Below are 18939 nucleotides of genomic sequence, written 5' to 3'. Positions count from 1 at the left end.
GGAATGGAATGGGGAGAGGGCTCCCCCCCCCTCGCCCCTGCCACAGCGGGGTGGGCTGCTGGGCGGGGGCACGGCCAAATCCTGCACAGGGAGGGCAGCGAGGACAAAAATACCATGGAAAACTCCTGGTCCAGCCACCCCAGCGAGGGCACCGGTGGGTACCAAGGGCCGGGTGACCGATGCTGCCACAGGATGCCCCAAGGTGGGGGCAAGGGGGAGCACGGCCCCCCCTCGCCCCTGCCACAGCGGGGTGGGCTGCTGGGCGGGGGCACGGCCAAATCCTGCACAGGGAGGGCAGCGAGGACAAAAATACCATGGAAAACTCCTGGTCCAGCCACCCCAGCGAGGGCACCGGTGGGTACCAAGGGCCGGGTGACCGATGCTGCCACAGGATGCCCCAAGGTGGGGGCAAGGGGGAGCACGGTGACACTGGACAGCCGGGACTGTGCTGGTGTGTGGCCTCCGGGGAAGGGGACTTGGTGGCCTCCCTGGGGTGCTTGGGGCCAGGAAGCATCTCCTGGCCCCTCGGGGCTCTCGGCACAGCCCTTTCGGCTGGCGTTTCCCTGCTCCCCAGCCCACAGGGCAGCCCTGGAGTCGGGGGCAGAGGGAAACCCCCTGTCTCTCCTTGATGCTGCGGGAGTGAAAGCCCACACGTGTACCCATGTATGCGGGGGGGGGGGGGCTGGCAGGGAGACCCTGACCTCGAGGACGGACCCTGCCCGGGGACGTGCCGCCACCAACCCGGACCATCTCGGTTGTGGTCATGACAAACAGCACCTGCACGGCTCCAACCCGGCACAGGAGCAGCTGAGGGGGGGACAGGGTGGGGCTGAGCCCTCGGGGGGGGGGGGGCTGGCAGGGAGACCCTGACCTCGAGGACGGACCCTGCCCGGGGACGTGCCGCCACCAACCCGGACCATCTCGGTTGTGGTCATGACAAACAGCACCTGCACGGCTCCAACCCGGCACAGGAGCAGCTGAGGGGGGGACAGGGTGGGGCTGAGCCCTGCTGCCGGAGCAGGGGGAGCGAGGTGCCCATTTTGCTCATGCGACATTTGCCCAAATGGCATGAAATCACCCCCAACCCAGCTACAGCTCCAGGGAGCTGGGAAAAACCTCTGGTTTGTCCGACAGGGTTTATGGATCCAACAGAATGAGCAAAATCAGGTTTATTGGGTGGTTTCTTAACACCAGGCCCAGGGAAGGGGATTGAGACACAGAGCGGGGAGGACAGGATGGGGTGAACCCGCTCGTGGTGCTGCTGCCCACCGCGGGGAGGCAGGAGGGGAGGGCTGGGAGGGGGGAGAGGAGAGACGAGGGGGGGTGGAGGGCAGCAAACTGGCTGTGGTTACCTTGCCTGTGGCCTGAGCAAGGTGGAGACCACCGCCAGCACTGGGGTGTCAGCAAGAACAGAGGGGAGTGAGCCCCGCCGCCCGCGGCAGGAGCGGTCCCCGGGGATGGAAGAGGGATGGGTGCTGGGCCAGGGGGGACACACACCATCCCATCCCAAAGCGCTCCTCTTCCAGCTGCTGTGGCCCCCCCACCCTCTCCTCATGCTGCCAGGTACCCTGGTACCATCACCCTGTCCGCGACACCCCCCCTCTCAGGACGAACTGCTTCTGCGGACACGGCGTCGCGATGCATGGAGGGTCCTGGCTCTCCGACCCCCCCCGGGATGGGTTGGGCAGCCCCAGCCCGGGTAAGTGAAGCCCCTGGGAGCCCCTGTGCCAAGCACATGGCTCTACAGCACCCATCACCGTGGCCAAAATGTTCTGCAAGGAGGTCTCAGGGTCCCTCAGGGCGAGGGGACCAGCGCTGGGGCTCAGTCCTGTCCATCGGGGCAGTGGTGGCACACAGGGCTGGGGGACGAATGACTCCGGCTTCAGCCTCACACCACACTTGTAATGAGTTTGCCACTCTCAGCACAAAGTCGTGTCCCCGTCCCCAGCAGCCAGCTTGGAAACCACCACACCAGGCACGGACGGGGGCGAGAGCCCTTCCTGCACCTGACAGCCAGGTCCCTGCGCTCCCAGCCCCACCGGGCTCAGCCAAGGCAAAGGGAGACACCGAGAGAGCCCAGTCCCCAAAAGCAGCACCCGCAAGGTCTCCCCTGCCCACCATCCACACCCTCGCCCCATATGAGGCAGCGAGGGAGATGCCGGGGCTGTGGGCAGCCCGCGGCTCGCCCTGCTGCCAGGAGAGCCGGCTGGGACGGCGCTAGAGATAGTCTACCTGCTGCTGGCCCTGGATCCGCATGTACTCCATCCGCTGCTTTATGTGCTTGCTTTTGTCAGGGCTGCCCTGCTGGCTCTGCTTCAGCCGGGACGCCGGGTTCACCACCTTCATGGCTGGGATGGAAACACCACCGCTCTGTTGGGACAGAGAATTTGGGGAAGGGGGTTAAAACCTTGGGCAGATGAAAGCCCACACCGGCACCGTCGGCAGCTGGGCACTGCCAGCGCTGGGCGTCGGATGCCTGGAGCTGTGCTGAGCCCCTGCGGCACCATCGTGCCATCCCTGCCCTGACAGCCCATGGCGGCAAACCCAGACAAGGACGAGGTCACCGGCTCCACGTGCCAAAGGAGCCCTCACCGGGCAGCGCTTTGGCAAGCTCAGAAACCAGCCAGGACTTACCGACAGCCACCGCTGCAACGCAAACACGGAGTTAGGGGCAGACACGGCAAACACCGGGAGACTGAGGGCAGGGGGAGAGCATCCCTGCCGGGGCAGGGGTGCATGGCCAAGAGAAAGGAAAAGAGGCGATGGCAGGCAGAAGCAGATTCCAGGTGGAAACGGCGGCAGTGGGAATACAGAGGGTTTTATTAACTAGCTGTGCACAGATGGAGATACAAACACTTGCAAGAGCAGCAGCGAGGGAAGCGGTATCTGTACGCACGTCCCCTGGCACTGCAGGTCGCTAAAGTGGTGCCTGCGGAGGAGCCCGGGCAATGCCACACGCCGCAGGCTCGTCACGCATCCCCCCACTGCCTGGGACACCCCAGATCCTCTCCCTGCCATGACTGCTGCCTCCTGCCTGCCCCATGCCAAGTCTGGACCCGCTGCTGCAGGCAGCAAAACTGGCAGCGCCGATGCTGCCCCAGAGACGTGCAATTGCTACCCAGATTGCACCTCCGATGGGAGAGGGCCAACAGGTTATCGCAGTGAGGCCAGGTTAGTAAATCAGTGCAGGCACGGCTCTCTGTGCTGCCTGTCCTGCCTGCCCTGCTCCGTGATCCTCAGTGGCCCCATGGATGGGACACGGGGACTCCCGTACCCCACAGCACAAGGAAATCCAGTTCCTGCCTACACCGCACCTTCCCCAGTGCCCCAGCATCCCCGGCACAAGCAGGCACCGGAGCTCAGCCTTCGCAACCAACTCGCAGCATCCTTGAAAGGTGGCACAAGACCTGCCCTCTCCTGCTCTGCTTTCAGGACCGACTAAGCCAGCCCCGGCTGCGCAGCCTCTCCTGCCGAACCCTGAGCTGAGCTTTGCTTTGTGCGTACCTGCGCACGTGCCAGCCACAACCATAAATCCATCCTGCAGCTCCGCTTCTAGTTTGCCGGGCTCCGGCGGTGCAGCGGGAGCTGACAACAGGAGAAATTGGAGCTACACCCACTTGACGGCCCATTCACCCAGCGAGAGCACCGCAGCGGGGCCGCGGCGTCGCTGAGAACCAGGGCTGAGATAATTGCTGCAAATGAAAGAGGAGATTTATTCCCCAGCGTTGACTGTTAATAAAGGAGCAAGCTGACGTCGGAGAGGCTGAGGGCATTTTCCCCCCTCTTTTCCCAGCTATTCAGCCAGCTGAGCGGCTGCTGCGGATTCCAGCAGAAACCAATTTGGATGGCTTCGGGGAGCCCGTGCTGTGATTTAATTAGGAGAAACAGCTGCCATGCTCAAACTGCAGTTTGTTAGAAAAGCGCTTATGCAAAACGAGGGACGCTGCTTCGTCACCCAGTGCACCCAGCCCTTGCCGGCCCCGTGGGATGCTCATCACCAGCCCCGTGCTCATCACCAGCAGCGTGCTCAGCCCCAAAACCTGCCAGGGCAGAAGATACCAGATAGCCAGGGTCTAATCCGGTGCTATGCACAGCAAGGGATGGGCACCCGGTGGCACCGGCACCAGCGAGGGGCAGATGGCAGCACTGCCTGGCACCGCCTGCCTTTACACTGCTGACTCTTGCTGCCTGCAGTCTCACTCCTCCTTGCCTGCACCTCCCAAACCCGTTCAAGTGACAGGGAGAAAAAGAGATTTGTTTTCCACCTTGGCTCTGCCTGGAGGTAGAGTCACAGAGAGGGAGCAGGTAGAGGTGGAGGAAGAGAGACATCAGAGTGAGTCCAGGGCACAGCACAGCAAGAGGGATAACAGAAAATAAACCTGCGGAGTGCCGAGGGGGAGCTGCGGCTTGGGTAGCAGAGGTGGCTTGGTCTTGCTTGGAGCTGGACTCTCAGGAGCATCACCTTTGGCCTGACTGAGGTCCAGGGCAGTCCCATTGTCACAGCTACTGTGTTTGAGATCCCCCAGACCTTCCTTGGTCTCCTCGCTGGCATCCTTAGATCCTGCTTGTCCTAGCAGATCTTTAGAGAATACAAATTCAACCGAGGGATGGCTGCTGATCTCACTGATGGTTATTTCCAGCTCACGGATAGTTTCTTCCAGGCTATCCAGTCTCTGGTATGTGCCTTCATAAATCTCTTTGCTGCGTGGAGTCATGGAGCGGCAAGGGGACAACTGCCCTTTGCAGAGCCCCTCCGGCACCTTCTCCCCTGCCCCAGCATCCTCCGTGCTGCCTTCGCCCCCAGCAGCCGGAGCCACACCACCCCAGCCCGGCGATGCTGCGCAACGGCTCGGCCTTGAGAAAGCAACGACCTGCTCCTGGGGACGCTCAGCCTGGGACCGTCCGCTTCCCCGTGGGGCTGGATCCCTGCCCAGGAAAGCTCCAGGATTTGGCACTGGGCAGGCTGGGGCTGGCGAGTTGTCCTCCCTCTGCACTTGTCTGCAAGCCCCAGCAGAGTCTCCAGGAGGGAGCGATGCCTCCCGCACACTCTGCCTGGCTCCTCCTTGGGGGTCCCCATCACCGGGAAGCTGGGGGACGGTGATGGGCCCTCTGCTGCCTGCACCGGTGGAGGGGAGCGCTGCCTCTCCAGCGCCGGGACCCGTGGCTTCCCCCCGGGGATGAGGAGGCTGTGCAGCCAAGAGACCTCGGTGAGAAGTCTTGCTGCTGCCTTCTTGCCTGCCGGCAGTGTTCAGAGCAGCGTCCCCTCCTTCTCCCCCCGCGGGACAGCTCGTTTTATGCTTTGAGAGAGACGGGACCTTGCTGGCTGCTAGAGGGAACCTCCAAGTCTCTGCTGCTGCATGGGCACGGCCCCGAGATGGGCTGCTCGGGGGCTGCGGGGCTGAGGCTGGAGGGTACCCAGGTGTGGACAGAGACTTTTTGGAGATGCCAGGAGACACACGGCATTTCCTTCCCCCCTTGGGTGCAAGCTCCCCTCCGGCTCCTCCACCGCCGGCTGGGTCCCCGTGCTCCGAGCAGCCCGTTTCCGCCCACACCTCTGGTTCGGCTTCAGGGGACGGCGGTTCAGACACCCACTCGGTGAGCACAATCTGCGGGAGGGAGAAAGCCCTGCTCCCCGGGGCTGCCAGGGCCAACGGCTCCTAGGTAGAGAATTCAGACATATTAAGAGCCAGGGGAGAGCGGTGGGAGGGAGCGGGGAGCTGCCGGGGAACACTACGTGTCCGCACGCGCTACCTGGGTCCCCCATTGCTGGTGCCTCCAGGCATCGTAGTGCTGCAGGGAGGTGTTCAGCCGGGAAGGGAGATGCTCGGCTCCCTCCTGCCCAGCCCTGACGTCCCATCGGTACCCACAACACAGAGACTGGTTTTCTCCTGTGCTTAAGGCAACCTGGGTCTGGGAGATTTTGGCAATAACTTGCCCGGAGTTTTTAGCAAAAACGAGTCGGTGTTGCTGCACCTCCTGAATGCCTTTGGAAACCCGACTGCCACCGTCTGGCTCGCATTTCTCCCATGCTGGTATAAACTGGCACGGCACTGGTGCAAGAGCAGAGCCTAGCCCTCACGGGCTGCTCAGCCCCGCAGGACACCGCTGCTCCCAGCAGAGCTGAAGGCAGGGGACGAACCATCGCAAATGAGCTGCCAAGGGACACCAGACCTTTAAAACCCTGAGCAGCAAGAAGTCACTGTCCTTCCTCCCCCACCTCTCTGTTCCTGTCCCAAGGGAGATGCAACGAGCCGTGCAATGCCCGGGGGAGTAAAGCCGGCTGCGCCCTCCGTGGAGGCGAGAGAAGGCAGGCGAGCTGGAGAGATGCTCTGGCAGAAGAGGTGCCCCCTTGCAGGTGCAGCCACAGGACCTCTGCCCCGCGCCCGAGCCCTGCCCTGGCCAGGGGGGCTGCCGCCTCTGCAGGGGCTCCGTGTGCTGCCGGCACCAGCACCGTGGCCTCACGGCAGAGCAGGGCAATACGGTGGTTACACCACACTGCTGGGTGGCACAGGAAGGGCAGCGGGGACGCATGCCCTGGCATGGCGTGTCTCACTTGTGCCCCAGCCCTGGGGCTCTGAGTAACACCCGGGGCAGAGAGGGAGGGAGACACGAGTGCTGGGATGGCTACGGAGCTCTGGGTCCGGAGCTGGATCCGTCCGAGCTCTGGGGAGAGGGGACCTTGCCCACAGGGACAGGAGATGCTGCTCTGGGGCAGCCATATTCGATTCAGCCCTGGTGCTGGGTCTCCCAGGAGAGGGGAGGGACCCAGCGGGACCCCTGCAATGTACCCAGACCCCCACCAGCAGCTGACCTGCCTTGGATGAAGTAGTGCTCCCCTTGCTAGACACTTTCCGGCGAGGGGCTCAGCGGCACCCTCTGTCCTGCTCTCTACCCTTTTGCTCCCCCACCCCAGGCATCCCCTGCTCCATCTCATCCACTCTCCGGGCACCTTCCTTTCCTCCTGCTCTCTCCAGCCTGGAGCCCAGGGCAGGAGGGCTGGGAGGGAGCCGGGCTGCGCCTGCCCCAGCAGCCCAGCAGCCAGGAGGGATGATGGGGCCAAGCCCAAGCGGGTCCCAGCAGCTGCCGTGGGGCCAAGCCCAAGCGGGTCCCAGCAGCCGCCGGCCTCCGCCCCAGCCCTTCCCCTTCTGCTTGCATCATGCACGTGGAGCAGAGTCTCCCTGCACAGGGCACGACATGCATCGCCCGCCACGGCCCCCTTCCAGTGACACCCTCCCCAGGCACCCAGTGCGGCATAAGAGCAGTGAGCCCTCCCCGTGCCCTGCCCGGTGCGGTGCTGGAGTGGCCCCTTCCTTCCTCCCATCCGTGTGGCTGCAGGATCTGGCCCTCATGGGAGCTTCAGCAGCCCCGTGCTGCTGTTGCATGGGTTAGTGCTTGGTCCTGTGCCGTGTCAGTGCCGTACACGCAGTGGCGGTGAGTGAGGGAGTGGAGAGAAGCCATTAGTTTGTTAAATCAGAGAAAGAAGCAGAAGCAAGTTAAAAAGAGGCGGGAGAGGAGGTGGTTAAAGTGCAGCCCGTAGTCAGGAGAAGGGATCGTCGCTCGGAGCGAGCTGTTACCTTCCATCCTTCGGCTGCAACGGAGGCTCCGTTGGGCCACATGTCTGCGTGCCTGGGGCAGACGGCAGCCGCGAGCGGATCGTAACGGAGCTTGGGAAGGAAAGGGGAGGCAGAGCTTCTCTGAAACACCTGGGGAGTCAAACACGGGGGGTTGGAGGAGGGAGGCTTGGGGGTAACGACGACGCAGCCCATGCCTGCAGGGATGCTTGCCATGGTCACACCAGGATGGGGGCTCGGCAGCTGTTGGCAGCAAGCGAAACATTGGCTGTTCTCATCAGCTGCAGAGGCATCCCCGTCCCTCTGCTGCCAGCAGCATCGCTGGTCCCCCTGCCTGCAGCATAGCTGGTCCCCCTGCCTCCTGGGGGGAAACCAGTGGGAAAAACCATCCACGACCCACTTGGGCACCTTGACCACAGCAAACGGGCGAGGACATGGGGCACAGGCAGCTTGGAGGGGTTCAGAGCCTCAGGACGGCGTCTCAGGTGGGTTCTCTGCAGGGTGCACAAAACCCAACAAACCTCCAGCTGAAGCTGCGCAGCGTTAAAAAACAAATGAATTTGGCTTAAAGCCCAAGACGGGGTGGAAGCGCCGAAGACAGACGGTGAACCAGGCACGCAGCACCTGGACCCGGCAAGGGGTCCGGCAGGGTGCAACTGCTCTGTGCTGCCCATCGCCATGGCACCGTGCTCCTGCTGGGAGACAGGTGAGGAAGGGCAAGCCCACTGCTGTACTGATGCTTGGGATGTCGTTCCCTGGACCCGATCCCAAGGTGCTCCCCCCGCAGGTGCCGGGAGCCGGGCGCAGCCACGCATGAGCAGACAGGGCAGGGTGGGCATCGCCTCCTGTGCGGGTAAGCTGGGGCATCCCGCAGCCCCTCCCGCTCTCACCTCCAGCTCCGCGATGATGCGGTCCTCGTCGTCGTCGTCTTTGATGGCAGAGGCGATGATAGGAGGGGTGGACGCCGGCCTGACCACCTCCGACACCGTCCGTCTCAGCTTCACCTGGGGCTTCTGGGTCTCCAGCTCCTCCGACTCGGCCTTCTGCAAGGGAGGAGCAGGGCGGTGAGGGGGGGGGGGCACTGGGAGCCGGGGCTGGTCTTGCCAACGGTGACCCACTCAGTCCAGCCCAGCAGCCATCCCGTGGCCCCGCTCCCTACCTTCATAAAACCGGGCTCCTTCTTGCTGGTGATGATGACTTCGCCGCTGCGGGTTGTGGTCAGCCCGTGGGACGAGGGGAAACTCCGGCGCGGAGGAGGAGGTGGCGGCGATTTGGAGGGTTTCTCGGTCCGATACCGCGGCACCGTCAGTTCGTCTGGGCACAAACGATGCTGTGAGGGCACGAGACCTTTCCCTGCCCCTCTAATACAACACCCGAGGCTCTCCAGCTGCCTCCCCGGGCATAAACCTCCCTTCACGGCAGCATTGCTCAGCCCAGGGAGACTCACTGGTGACGGCACGGCCAGGGCACACACAGGATCAGGCCCCCCCAGCCCTGGGATCTGGAGGTGGACCCCCGCCTTCCCCATGCCATACCTGAGCCCCTGCGGCCATTGGGGTCCCCCTTGCCCCCCGACTTCGGTGCATGCTGTGGCTTGGAGGGCTTGTGCTCGGGCGTGGAGGCGGCGCTGCCGCTGCCTGTGCCTTGCTTGTGCTTGGCAGCGAACTCCAGGTCGGGGATGGCCTTCATCAGCTCGGCTTGCGTCTCCTCCAGGAGGCGGTTGATGTCCTTGGCACTGTACTGGGTCAGCGCTGCCCGCTTCTCCTCCCAGTCCCGCTCGGCAGCCTGCGGACGGCAGGCAGAACCCGCTGCAGCCCTCACCCACGCAGCAGCTTCTCCTGCCCTTGCAGGCAGGACGTGACCCACAGCCCTGCTGCTGCCCGCCAACCTGTTGCCATGCCCAGGAGGAGTGGAGGGGGCCAGCGCTGCACCCATCCCTCATTAAGTCATGTGTCCACACAGGAGATGGTATGGATGTTAATGGAGCTGTATGTCTGATTGCACGTACCTGGATATACCCCCCCCCCCCCCCCAACCCCCCCCCCCCCCCCCCCAATGTGCAGTTGGGGATGCTCCCAAGGCTGCCAGCATCACCTGGGGCTCCCCAACCTCCAGACACCCCATCGGCTACAAACCCAGCAAGGAGGAGGATGGACCCAGTTCCTGTTCCCAGTTTCAGCTGGCAGACGTAGGGATAGACCCGCTAGAAGAGCCCCCCAGCCGAGGAGCCCACCCCAGGCTCTCACCTCCACAGATACGGCTTTGTCCGCACTCTTCTTGCTGGGGGTCTCTGGGCCCGTCTGGGTCTTGGCAGGTACCATCTCTGGAGCTCGGGAAGGGTTATTGCTCTTGGAGGGGTGGGTCTGGGTTTGGGGGGAGCTGTGCCCGAAGCTGGGCATGCCCAGGGTCTCGGTGACAGCCGTCAGGTGGTGGAGGCTCACTGGGGGGCTGGTGGGCATCTCCAAATCCAGCCCTTTGCCGAAGTCTGTCTCAGGGACCACCTTCTTGGGGGACTGGCTGAGGTTGCTGGGGGAGGTCCACACGCCCTCGTCCACTTGCCTGCCAGGGACAGAGCGAAGGCGCTGGGTGGCTGCACGGCACAGGGGGTTACTGCATCCCTCCCCAAGCCACGCCACAAAAAACTTGCTCTCCTGCAACTCTGCATTAGACGGCTGAAGGTTTAGGTTCTCTGATGGCTAGGAAGGGGTTGGAGTTGATGCTACAGCCTCTCTCGGGGGAGCACACGAACGAGCTCCTCTACCTGGCTGTCCATTTTCATGAACCTTGTAGGAAATTGGATCTCTCCGAATCCTGCCCCTCTGTCAGATCTGGCTGAAATTGCACTTTGGATTCAGGAGTTATTAGGGCCAGGGAATGACAGGTAGGCAGATTCAGACACTGCACGATCATAGAAGCTCATTTCCGTAGAAAACCAGGCTAGCAATGAGCCCGAGGCGAGCCCGGTGCCGGAGCACTCCTCCTGCAGCATGGCTGAGCTGTAAGCCATCCCGAAAGGTCTCATAATCGGAAGAGGCAGGTGGGCTCAGGCACGGTGCACGGCCCAGCCTGCCACTATCATTAGATCTGGAAGATGAGACGTTTTTCTGCTCCTCAGGAAAGAGATTTCTGATCACGCCAAGGGTTGCCTTTCTATCTGGATCTACGACCACGCTTTTTTCAAGGTGATAAGGAAAAGTCAGTTTAGAAAGAGGGGTTCCCACATACACGCCAGAAAGGACCAAGGGCATTTTTAAGTTCCTTAGCAGAAGAATGAGCCTTTTTTCAACAGCCCTTGGGATTTGCAGCCGTAACGCAGAGAGGACACCGGCACACACGTGGGGGGCACAGGGACAACTGAAGGGACTGGCTGTGTCCTCCAAGGTGCTCAAGGGGCCGGGGTCAGGGCTCGGTGCTCACCTGCGGATCTGGGCGAGGGTGTCCGTTACCGTCTTGCAGCGCTTGAGCAGACCATCGAGTCGGTTGGGCTCCTCCTTGAGGAACTTGACGGCTTCCACCTCCACCCGCAGCACCACCCGCATCTTGCTCTGCAGGCTGGGGAACTGGGCTGGGATGGGAGAGCGGGGGGTCACCAGGGCCTCACCGTGCCGGGGAGCCCCTCCCGGTGCCCGGCTGGCAGTGCCAGGGCACCCCACACCCACCAAAACCACCACGGCCATCATATCCATGGCAAGGGCACCCTGCCAGACAGAGCGGGATGAATCCTGGGGAGTCTGGGCTGGTGTCTCTCCTGCTCCCCATGCCCATCACCCCTCCTCCGTCCACCTGCAGGCACCAGTCTTAGCCCTGATGGTGCCCCCTCCACATCCATGGGCACCAAACACTGCCCTGGAGCTGGTGGCTTGGTAGCCAGGACCCTGAGGACTTGGTGGTGGGGGCTGACATGGAGCAGGTTGCTCCTGGCTCCCTGCCCGGTGCTCTGCTCACCATCCCGGCTGCTCAGCATCAGCCCAACTTTACGGAAAGGCTGCAGGAAAGCAGAGCTGCTCCTACCTCTGCCCTGTACCCCACGGCCCCCCACGGTCCCCCTTCTTGCAACCTCAGCGGCTGCTGCCAAATCATTGTTTATTGTCTGCCTTGGCTCTGGCAGGGAGGAGCTCTGCCACTTTGAATCGAGGTGCAGGGCGTCTGTTTGCGAAAGGCAGGATGGGGACAGCCTGGGGACGGGAGGCTGCAGGAGCAGCAAAATGAAGGGCAGGGTGCACGGGGGGTTGGCAAGCGCAAGGTCCCGCGGGACAGGGGCAGGCAGCAGCTCCGAGAAACCGTGAGCTGTCGGGGGGACTCAGGCAGAGTCCGCAGGACTGACTTGGACAGCTAGCAGAGCAAACAGGGACACGCAGCAGGAGCGTGGGGTGCAGCCCTCACTCCCGCAGCAGCCCAAAGCCTGCAGGACACACACAACACCGATGGGCACCAGAAGAACCTGCCCTGGGGATGCAGGTGAACACACCGGCAGCTACAAACATGCAAACCCAGAGGCAATGGGCAACCTGGAGCATCCCGCGCGTGAGGATGGAGCAGGGAGATGCAGGCAGGCTCCGCTTGCCACCCAGCCCCAGACACGGCCACCTCCTCACCCTTGAGGTCTGTCAGCGTCTCCCCCAGCTGCTTCAGCACCACCGCCTTCTCCTCCAGCTCCTGCACAGGGATGAGCCGGTGGTTGTGGGCCAAATCCTTCTGGATCTTCTCCACTGACTTCTCCAGGTCACTGTGAGCACAGAGGCAGGGCAGGGGTGTCACTGCCGCTCCGGGATGCTGGAGAGCCCCAGGGGTGGCCAGCCTGGCAGGTCCCCGCACGGCAGAGGGCAAAGCACAACGGGGCTGGGGACCCCTCCCCATGCTAGACATGCGGTCAAGGATGTGACCTGGCACCGTGCAGAGCTGCTGATTTACACCCATGAAGGATCTGGCTCATGGAGGTCAGCATGCAAGGACCCCCTCCCCACTTGCATGCCTAGCCTTGCAGCCAACCCCAGCTCACTTGAGCTGCTGGGTGATCAGCTCCTCCTCGTTGAGGTAGCGGAGCCGCTCCTCTTCCACCAAGCTGCGCTGGCGCTGCAAGGGGTCCTCGTGCTTGCGCATGGTGTCCGTCACCCACACGCTGATCTCCGTCTCTGTCCGCCGCAGCATCGTCTTCACCGTCTCCTGGTTTTGCAGCTGCGAGGACGAGGAGGGGGGGATTCAGGCTGGGCAAGATCCCCCCGATGGGGACTGGTGTGCCTGCAGGGCTGGCCACTTGTAGGGACAGCTCTGAGCTCGGTGTGGAGAAGGATCCCCTCGCTCTCCCACACCCAGCCCCATGCAAAGTCACCAGAAAGGGCGATTTTCCCGCTCTGGGGCTGGAGCCATCCCAGTACGAGCTGGGCTGGGTTGGGGTCCCCCCCTGGTACCCACCTGCAGCTTCTTGAGCTGCTGCAGCTGATTGCGGAGGTCGCTGGCATTCTGCTGCAGGTCGTGGAGGTGCAGCTGCATGTGCAAGCGGGTGATGGCAGTGGGCTGCCCCGCCGGCGTGCTGGTGGCGGAGGGCGGCGGGGGCGCGGGCACCGGCGTCCCCATGCCGCTGCGGCTGGTGGCTGCGGGGAGGGCAAGCAGAGGCTGCTGAGGGAAGATACCGCACCCCGGGGGAGGTTGCAGACTCCGCTGCTCTGCTTTCCCGGGAAAGACCTCTCTTTCCCCACCCTGTGCTTTGATCCAGCAGTTCTGGGTGGTCTACCCGCTACCCCCATGCTGGCTCTAGGGAGAGGCCACCCCGGAGCTGCCCCTTAGCGGGACGGGGGGTCCCACTGGTTGCCAGCATGTGGTGGGGGCTGCAGAGTCCCCCGCTCCTGCACCCACCCTGGGACTCCCAGCAGCTGTGGGCAGAGGGAGGGGGTGCTGCAGGGTGAGGGGCTGGCTCTCCAGTCACTTACACGCTGATGGGGGGGTCCCACCATTGGTGGCTTCTGTCTTCTCGCTGCAATAAAAGAGAGGAGGGGAGTGAGCGTGGACCAGGCACCTCTGTCCTCACTGGCTCAGGGGGCCGCAGGCGCACGGCGAGGGCTGGCATCCCCCAGGAGGGGGGCAGGAACCCCCAGCCTTGGCAGCAAACAGCCCAGCTGGAGGCATCCCCCTCCCCGCAGCAGACCCCAGGGTCCCACGCCTGCCCTCCCACTCCTTACCTGGGGGTCTCGGCCTCGGAGCCGCGGAGCAGCGCGCTCTGCACCAGTCCCGTCAGGCTGGCGATCTGCTTCTCCATCGCCTCCATCCGCTCCCTGCCATGGGGAAGGGAGAGGGGCCAGGTGAAGAGCTGGCTCCGGCACCACAGACACCCTCAGGCTTGTCCTGGCCTCACCTGCACCCACCCACTGGGTCCCTGCAAGTCCCAGGAGGGACGTCGGGGAGGCGGCAGCGCTGCTGTCACCAGCTACATCCACCCCCTTCATTCCCTCTGTCTTCTTGCCTCCACCTACCCCCAGTCGCTCCCCTCAGCCCTGCAAAATTTGGTGCTTCATTACCCATCCCGGCACCTCTGCTGCAGTGATGACGGGGCAAAGCCTTCCTCCACTCTTCCGCTACCTTCCCAGCTGCACCGATGGACAACCACCCGAGCAGCAAAGCTCATATCCGCAGGGGGGGTTTCCCTTCTCACCTTGTTTCTGTGTCCTTGGCCGGTCCAGGGGAGCCAAACCCTGAGAGCGGGCGATCGCCGGGGCCGGGAAACAGCTCCGGAGGGCCGGAGGAGCTGGGGTTGCGTGGCTTGTTGACGGGGCTCTCCATGAAGACGGAGGAGCAGGAGTCCTTGCGGAAGGACTGACGGACGGGCGAGGAGCGGCTGGGGGGTCCCGAGTAGGGGCTGTGTGGGCTCTGTCCCGGCTGCACATCCACCAGCCGGCCATCAGCCATCTTCTGCGGGGAGGAGGGGGGCATGCGGAAACCCAAGCCGGGTCCGTACGTGTCGCTGTAAATGGGTGCGTTGGGCTTGTACAGGCTGTCCTCCAGCTCCGTCTGCAAGGCGGCCGCCGAGTAGGTGCTGAGGGAGCGAACGGAGCCCCGCTTGTACAGCCCCCCCGAGTAGCCAAAAGGGTCTCCCATGCCAGCCAGGGACTGGGTGGAGGTGATGCTGAGCCGGCCCTCGTGCACCATGCCGTAGGGATCGGCATACAGCCCCTCATTCTTCACCAGCACCACGTTCTTCCCGGCCAGGTCCTCGTCAGGCTTCACGTCCCGGCGCTCCAGGATGGCGCTGGGGCTGGGCGAGACGCCCTGGGCAGGCGGCAGGTTGGAGAGACGCTCGCTGTGATGGACGGGGCTGCCGGCGTAGGAGGGCGGGCGGCCCCCGCTGTAGGACATGCGGGAGCGGGACGGGGAGGAGGACTGGAGCACCGGCGGAGGGGAGCCGGAGGTGAGGTGGGAAGCCGGGGACATGTTGTTCAGCCGGCGGGTGGGAGATGACTCTCTGGAGGTGTACACCATCTCCCTCTGCGGAAAGGGGCAGGGGGGGTCAGCACCGCGTCCCTGCGGGCTGGCCCCCTGCCCTTGCTCTGCCTGGCTGGAACCCTGCCTTGCTGCACCCCTCCAAGGACCAAGATCTGCAGCTCCTGCGTCTTTACCTGGCCTTGGCAAACGGCAGCTCCCTCATTCCCGTCCAGGAGCGGGATGATTTATTCTGATGAATCCCCTAATTATCATGTTTATTACCCTGCTGTCAGGCCCCAAACATCCATTCTCTTAAAGTAACACTTAACAACGCTGGAACTGGGCAAGATGAATCGCAGTCATTACTCCTTCCACAAACACATGCAATTACCAGTCCCTGTCTCCATCGCTTTCTCTCTTTACTGGTCCCAGCCGTTGGGTGCACCCACACCACAGGCTCTCCCTGTGACACCCCGTCCCCCCTTACCCTCAGGTCGCCGTTGGTGATGTGCGAGGCTGGGAACGAAGCATAGAGCGGCTCTTTTCGGTAGATTTTAATGATACTTCTGTCCTGGATATCGCTGAAAGGAGAGGCAGAGCCGTGAGCATCCCGGATAGGCAGCCGCCAAGTCCCCAGCAAGTCCCAGCCGCAGGACTGCACCCACACCCACCCTTCTGCTTTCATCCCACTGATTTCCTTGCTCGTGATGCCCTTAAAGAAAGGAAAATCAGTCTGTGGTGGATTTCTGAGCCCCCCACCCTCACCGGACATCCTCCAGCTCGTAGAAGACATTGCGCGACTCGTCCTTGATGAGGATGGCAGTGTTGGGAGACTTCAGCATCCCCATGGTGAGCTTCTGGGGGAACATGTGGACAATGAGGGCATGCAGGGTGTCCATGCTGCTGATCTCGTGGGTGATGTGGACGCGCCTCGTCTCATCCCCAAACTGCAGGAAAAGGACCCCTGGAAGCAGAGGGAGCAGAAAGCGGTGAGGTGTGCCCGCAGCCCTTCTCCACGCAACGCCGAAGACGTGCCGAGGCAGGTTTGCCCACCAAGCAGGTGGGCGCAGGAGGTCTCTGTGCACACCCGACCGAAGGCTCGGGGACCTCTGTGCCACCCAACCTCGCCCTGGAGCAGCAAGGCCAAAGGCAGCTCATCCCCCTCGACCACCCCACACAGCGTGCAGTGCCTCCCCACTCCTCCTGGGGGTTATTTGGGCAGATACAAACCAATCCCACACCCGGCACACGCCGGCGTCTGCCCGCAGAGGTGGGCGGAGATATTTGGTGGTGGCCAGGCAGGTACGTGCTGCCGGTCCCAGGGGATGCTGAGCCCCGAGGGTACCTGGCGATCGCAGCTTCGTCTGGCTGGTGGACCGGGACAAGGGCAAGCTCTGCCGGAACCGGTTCATCCTGTTGAACCCCAGGGGCAGCTCCGCTTCCGACATGGTTTCCAGGGATTCGGCCGAGGCAAAGGAGAGTTTGGCTTGATCGGCCAAGCCGGGCTGGGAGCCCTGGGAGTGCCGGGAGCTCCTCGTCTGGAAGGGGAGAGGGGAGAGGTCAGAGGAGAGCTGCGCTGGGTACCCCAGCCCCAGTCTGCTCCCCTGGATGCAGCGGTGTGCTGCTCCCACGTTTCCTCCGGAGCCCGGTGCCGGGATGGAGAGGCTCAGGTGAGGCTGAGCCGCGTCCAGGGATGCTCAGTCCTGGTTCCCCGGCTGAGTCAGCACATCGACGTGGTCCAGACGCGGTGCCAGCTCGAGGCCTCCTCCATCTCCTGCTCTAAGCATGTACAACCATTTACTGTCCCCTTGTCTCCTGCAATTGTTCGCTCACGTTTTCTGCTTCAGGCTCGCAGCACTCTATTTCAAAGCCTCCCGGTGCTGTTCCAGGCGCATTTGAGTTCCCCCACCAGCAACCTACTCGAAATAAAACCAGTGCTAGCTAGCTAGCGACAGAGCCAGGGCTCGCATGCGAGCACTGGAATAACCTTAGCAATTACAGGAGGTTACACATCCATTACGCCAATGAACCAGCTCCCGGGAAACATAAATGCCCAGCTTATTCTGGAAGCAAAGCAGCGGCAAGGTTTATGGCTGCCTGAGCCGGGGGAAAGTAATGGGTTTGGGTTTATAGCAGTAAAAATTTAATATGCCAGGAGTCCAATTTCACACGGCCAAGCGTATATCCACTGCGTAAAAGTTCAGGCTACAGACATGGGCTTTCTGCACAAACATCTCCAAACACACAGCCGGGTCCCCTTGCCGCAGGTACCTGCCTGGCAGTGGAGCGAACGCTGCCTGTCAATACCCCAAAATACAAGGCTTGATTTTCCAGACACATGTTTAACGTTGGCAAATCAAACGGAGAGAACAAACAGCTCCTGGGGTGTGGAAAAGGCGGCATGGAAGGGACAACAGCTCTATTTTAAGACCAAAAAGAAAAATCAATATGAAATTATAACAGCCATCATCATCATTTAAATTAGACATTAATTGGAAGATTTAATTAATCCTGCGGGGCGGGGTTTTCTAGGACTTGAAATGTTCTCGCTGTAGCTAATTGCTGGAAAATTGACTGCTTAGTTTTGTTGTTGTTGTTTTAGCACAAAGTACGCTGGCAGCATAGATGCTTAAAGTCTTACATCAAAAAAGGGAAGCGGGGCTGGACCGAACCTGGGCCAGCGCATCCACCAGCACCATCCACGGGAGGCCATCGGGGGCTTTGCAGCGGGTGAGGAAGCTGCAGTGAGCAGGAGGCGATGGAGAGACCCGGTCTCCTCTCCCCCATGTTCACGGCGTGCAGGTCTTTGGGGCGCAGCAGCTGGTTTCGGGGGCTCCCTGCCCTTGAACAGCCCCGGGAAACGGGGGGAAACGGTTTGTGATCTCCCACCTCCGGCTGTCTTGCTCTGGGTTTGCGGTGCTGTCCCCCAGCTCCCGACCCAGGACCGATCTTTGGCCACAGGGAAGCGCAGGGATGGGGCAGGCAGCACGTGGCCAGGATGCGACCTGTGCTGCCAGGGCTGCACCTCAGCCTGGCTTTGCCCTCCTGGCAGCCCTCTCCTCTCTGCTCCTTCCCCTGCTCCGTGCCAGCGGGGTCTCACCCTGCCCGGTCTCCATCCATCCCTCTCCGCTCTCCCCACCCAAACACCCCCCAGCCAGAGCCAACATTTGGGCTGGACTTTAAAAGCCGGCGAGCTGTCACACCAGATGACAAAAGGCCGTTGGCTCACACACCCCCTCCCCAGGATGTGTTTTGTCTGGAGAAAATAATCGTAAGAAAAAATTGATTTAGCCGAGGGGGGGGATCGCTGCCTCCCCCTCCCCGTGGCACGGCAGGACGGCTGAGACCGCGTTGCCAGGTAGCATCCTTGTTGCTAAGGGCTGTTGCGGTGTGCGTGCCTCGGCGCATCACCCCGACGCACCGCGGTCCCTACAGCCCCTGTAGCACAACACCCCAATGCACCACGGTCCCTACAGCCCCTATAGCACAACACCCCAATGTACCGCGGTCCCAACAGCCCCTATAGCACAACACTCCAATGTACCCCGGTCCCTACAGCCCCTACAGCACAACACCCTAACGCACCACGGTCCCTACAGCCCCTACAGCACAACACCCTAACGCACCACGGTCCCTACAGCCCCTATAGCACAACACCCCAACACACCACAGCCCCTACAGCTCCTATAGTACAACATCCTAACGCACCACGGTCCCTACAGCTCCTATAGCACAACATCCTAACGCACCACGGTCCCTATAGCCTGCGGGATGGCTGCGGGAGCGGGGTGGTGGGGAGAGCTGCCCTGCTCCAGGTGAGCCCAGACCCCTCCTGCCTTCTGCCTCTGCCCCGGGGTTGCAGCTGACCTCAAGTAATTAAGCTCATCCGATGGAGCTAATTATGGCATCAGTCATAAAAAAAAAAAAAAAGAAAAAAAGGGCAAGATGGAAATTA

General features: G+C 62.4%; 1 protein-coding gene across 1 annotated transcript in view; it reads right to left on the bottom strand.

Moving 5' to 3' along the window:
* The window catches only part of SRCIN1 (SRC kinase signaling inhibitor 1), a 69924-nt gene that overhangs the window by 1683 nt on the left and 49302 nt on the right, over positions 1 to 18939 (bottom strand). Inside the window, exons 4-20 of the mRNA XM_019470898.1 lie at positions 16330 to 16522; positions 15750 to 15948; positions 15472 to 15565; positions 14218 to 15047; positions 13748 to 13840; positions 13499 to 13542; positions 12984 to 13162; positions 12571 to 12746; positions 12167 to 12297; positions 10989 to 11136; positions 9818 to 10130; positions 9107 to 9356; positions 8731 to 8885; positions 8462 to 8614; positions 7575 to 7703; positions 4380 to 5657; positions 2233 to 2370 (exon numbers count right to left, since the gene is read on the bottom strand). Of these exons, the coding sequence (XP_019326443.1) occupies positions 2233 to 2370; positions 4380 to 5657; positions 7575 to 7703; positions 8462 to 8614; positions 8731 to 8885; positions 9107 to 9356; positions 9818 to 10130; positions 10989 to 11136; positions 12167 to 12297; positions 12571 to 12746; positions 12984 to 13162; positions 13499 to 13542; positions 13748 to 13840; positions 14218 to 15047; positions 15472 to 15565; positions 15750 to 15948; positions 16330 to 16522 (4503 nt within the window). The remainder of the gene's footprint in view (positions 1 to 2232; positions 2371 to 4379; positions 5658 to 7574; positions 7704 to 8461; positions 8615 to 8730; positions 8886 to 9106; positions 9357 to 9817; positions 10131 to 10988; positions 11137 to 12166; positions 12298 to 12570; positions 12747 to 12983; positions 13163 to 13498; positions 13543 to 13747; positions 13841 to 14217; positions 15048 to 15471; positions 15566 to 15749; positions 15949 to 16329; positions 16523 to 18939) is intronic.

The sequence above is a fragment of the Aptenodytes forsteri genome, unplaced genomic scaffold (genome assembly GCF_000699145.1).
Source record: "Aptenodytes forsteri isolate BGI_AS27 unplaced genomic scaffold, ASM69914v1 Scaffold640, whole genome shotgun sequence".
NCBI classification, from domain to species: Eukaryota; Metazoa; Chordata; class Aves; order Sphenisciformes; family Spheniscidae; genus Aptenodytes; species Aptenodytes forsteri.
Note: the sequence above shows the minus strand (reverse complement) of the source record. Positions and strands in the feature narration are given on the sequence as shown.